This window comes from Oryzias melastigma, linkage group LG14 (genome assembly GCF_002922805.2).
Source record: "Oryzias melastigma strain HK-1 linkage group LG14, ASM292280v2, whole genome shotgun sequence".
Classification (NCBI taxonomy): domain Eukaryota; kingdom Metazoa; phylum Chordata; class Actinopteri; order Beloniformes; family Adrianichthyidae; genus Oryzias; species Oryzias melastigma.
In genome coordinates, this window is record NC_050525.1 from 22,352,943 (window position 1) to 22,356,221 (window position 3,279).

Sequence of the window (3,279 nt, forward strand, 5' to 3'; positions counted from 1 at the left end):
CAAGAACATTACAACTAGTTCCCACTATTTTTTTATATATTTCAGCAAAAAAGACAAAGATGCTCAATAAAAATCATTAAATGCATGAAGAATAATTAAAGCATGTAAATACTTAAAGATTTAAGTTAATTAAAATTGTTTGTCTGAGCTTTTCTTTAAAAAAAAAGGAATATAATTTGCTGATTAGTTTAGAAACTAAACAAACCTGCAAAGTATATTTTTCATCATCAAACCCCAGGGACTGATACATTTGAGTAACTCCTTTCTATTGTTTGTCCAGGTTTACTCTGATTACAGGCTACTATTGCTTGTCCTTCAACACATCTCAGCTCCACACTGACCCATACATCAGCTGTTTCATCTCTGCAGTCGTAGAGATCCCAGCTTATATTTCCAGCTTTATAGCTCTGCGATATTTTCCCCGGCGACTCTCCATCATCGCTTCATTGATCGCTGGAGCGGTACCACTGTACTTGATTCAACTGGTGCCTGAAGGTGAGCAGAACACATTGATTTTTGCATATGTTAGTTATAACCCACAAGCTCTTTTCCGTTCTGACGCATTGACTTGTAGACAACTAGATCCATATATGTCCAATTTTCCTTGTCTGAGCTGGAATCTGACTAAAATTGTACGCCTGGATAGCTTCAATATTGCTCGCCATTTTTGTTGCACTGGCGTGAGAGAGGGTAAAGAGATGGATAATGTGCAGGGGAGCCGGCTTACCCTGCAGCAAGAGTCTCCCACACAGCTCAGTGACAAATTTCTAATGAAATTCTGCTGCTCTGCAGAAACTATGTCCTTAAAAAAGCAAAGTTTTCTAAAATTTTGACTGAAAGGGACATAATCCTAATAAAAAGCACTGAAAACACTTTCAAAATAGATCTAAAAATGGTCAGAGTGGGACTTTAACTGTATTCAAAATACTTTAATATTTAGTAATCCCCAATTGTGTAAGTTCTCCCACTTAAAATATGAGAGAGGCATGTCATTTTGATCCAAGGTATACCTCAACTATGGGACAAAATGAGGAAAAATAAAAACAGAAAATCACACTGTCTGATTTTTAAATAATGTATTTGTAAATTATAGTAAATAAGCAAAATGAGTATTTAGTCAACAACAAAAGTTCAACTGAATACTTTGTTCTATAGTTTTTGTTGGCAATGACAGCAGTTAAACATTTCTTTAAGTCTTCAAGGTTTTAAAAAAAAACTGCTGCTAGGATTTTGGTCCATTCCTCCATGCAGATCTCCTCTAGCCGTTCCGCTCTCCTTGGCTTGTTTACATTAAAAGTGGGGTCATCTGGACCCCACAAGACAGTGCGCTGAACTTTTTATTTTTATTTTTTATTTTTGAGTTTCACTAATGTCCATGGCAGACATGAAATCCTGTCCACCTTTGACCATGTCTCACATTTTTAGGTGGAAGAACTTGTACATTTGGTGGTTGACTAAAACACTTTTTTTGCTTCACTGTATACGATTTTGAACCTCATTTTTAATAATTGACTTTGTGATTTGCTTTATTTTGGTGATAAATGTCAAATTGTGTCATTTTCCAGACCTTTCCAGTTTGTCTCTCAGTCTGGAGATGTTGAGTAAATATTCCTTCACCAATGGTGCCTCGCTGATGTTTGCCTACATCACAGAGCTTTACCCCACGATGCTCAGAAACACAGCCACAGGGACAACCACCACCATCTCCAGGATGGGAAGTTGCTTCACACCATTCTTGTTAAGCTTAAGTGAGTACATGTGTTATTAACATTTTAATGCTTCCCAACAGCTGGTGAAAAATGAATCTCAGAGCACACAAAATGCTTTTTTCTTGCCTTTCCATCTCAGGTGTGCACTATAAATACCTGCCATACGTTATATTAGCAACTCTGGCTGTTGTGACTGCGATTCTTGCCCTTTTCCTTCCGGAGAGTTTCAAACTACCTCTACCTGAAACCATTGAAGAAATGCATAAAAGAGAAAGGTAACAATTTATGCTATTTTTATTCAATAACATCTCATTTGTTGAAAATGACTAAATTAAATACTTGTTTTTAAACAGTTCTACTCTAAATGACATTGTGATGATGTTCCTTCTTGTCATGTAGTGTAGGTGGACATGAAGCTCGTAGACATAAGTTGCGTTTTGTTAACTTAATTCATAACCTGTAACGTTCAGAGCTTGACTGCATTAAGTGTGTATACCATCACACATAATGAAACAGGACTTTCCAGTCAAACAGAAAATACAATAAGCAGTGCTTAAAGTATTCAAGATAACAGTGGGAGAAAATTGACATGTCAAAACATGCGCCGACAGAAAAGTGTGCAGAAAGTGCACAACCCCCATACGCAAAAATGGAAAAAGTTCAGCTATTTTACACTGCAGACGAAATGTTACGCAATAACAATAGTTTGGGGCAAATAGGAGAACAGTTTCACAAGTAAAAAACATTTATATTGCCATTAAAGAGGAAAAAAGCATACAAAGGGGAAAAAGTATGTCAAAGAAAAAAATAAGGGGTGAAAGTTCATCATCTCATTTTTTGTGAATTTATTTATTTTTTAAGCTCTTAAAAATGTTGTCAAAAGCATACAGAAGAACAACTTTAATGCTGGAGTGCAATTATTTTCTTGTTGAACACCACCAGCTAGGAATAACACATTTTTGTCTTGGTCTACACTGCCCCCAAGTGGTGAAATATTTTTTTGCAAAGACTGAAAATAAGCTCAAAAGTTGAGCGTTTATTTGATAAATCTGTTAATTTGTGACACCCCACATCTAAAAATATATATTTTTTATCTTGGTCACAATAACTGTAAAAGATATTACATTTGCATAAGATATTTTCAAAGTCCATGTGCTAAAAATAAGTTATTTCCAGAAATATACTTGTCTTTTAACTGGGTTTCATTTGATTCATGCTGGAAAAATGCCAATTCTTTTTTTTTACTATTACAGGAAAAACTGTCTATGCAACAAAAGAAATAAGATTCCATCATCAGTGGTACCATTGGACGACTGTCAGTGACCGTCTGCATTCTTGTGTTTAATATTGTGACTGTTGCAAAGTACAGATTTTATTTTTCAGTTGTTGTATCACTAGTGTTCATGTGATGACCACAACTTGCCTTTTTTAAGCTCATTTTCTAAAATGAAAACAAAGACAATACTGAATGTAATCAAGTTTTAATAAGCTTCAGAAGTGCATCATTTAAAGAATTGTTTTACATTTTAATACAATATGTTAATCAAAAGCTTTTTCTCCCAAAAGTTAC

General features: G+C 34.9%; 1 protein-coding gene across 1 annotated transcript in view; it reads left to right on the forward strand.

Moving 5' to 3' along the window:
* The window catches only part of LOC112142204 (solute carrier family 22 member 4), a 12,862-nt gene extending 9,668 nt beyond the window's left edge, over nt 1-3,194 (forward strand). Inside the window, exons 8-11 of the mRNA XM_024265452.2 lie at nt 281-495; nt 1,566-1,748; nt 1,849-1,984; nt 2,963-3,194. Coding sequence (XP_024121220.1) covers nt 281-495; nt 1,566-1,748; nt 1,849-1,984; nt 2,963-3,032 — 604 coding nt within the window. The 3' untranslated portion in view covers nt 3,033-3,194. The remainder of the gene's footprint in view (nt 1-280; nt 496-1,565; nt 1,749-1,848; nt 1,985-2,962) is intronic.
* The last annotated feature ends 85 nt before the right edge of the window (nt 3,195-3,279 follow it).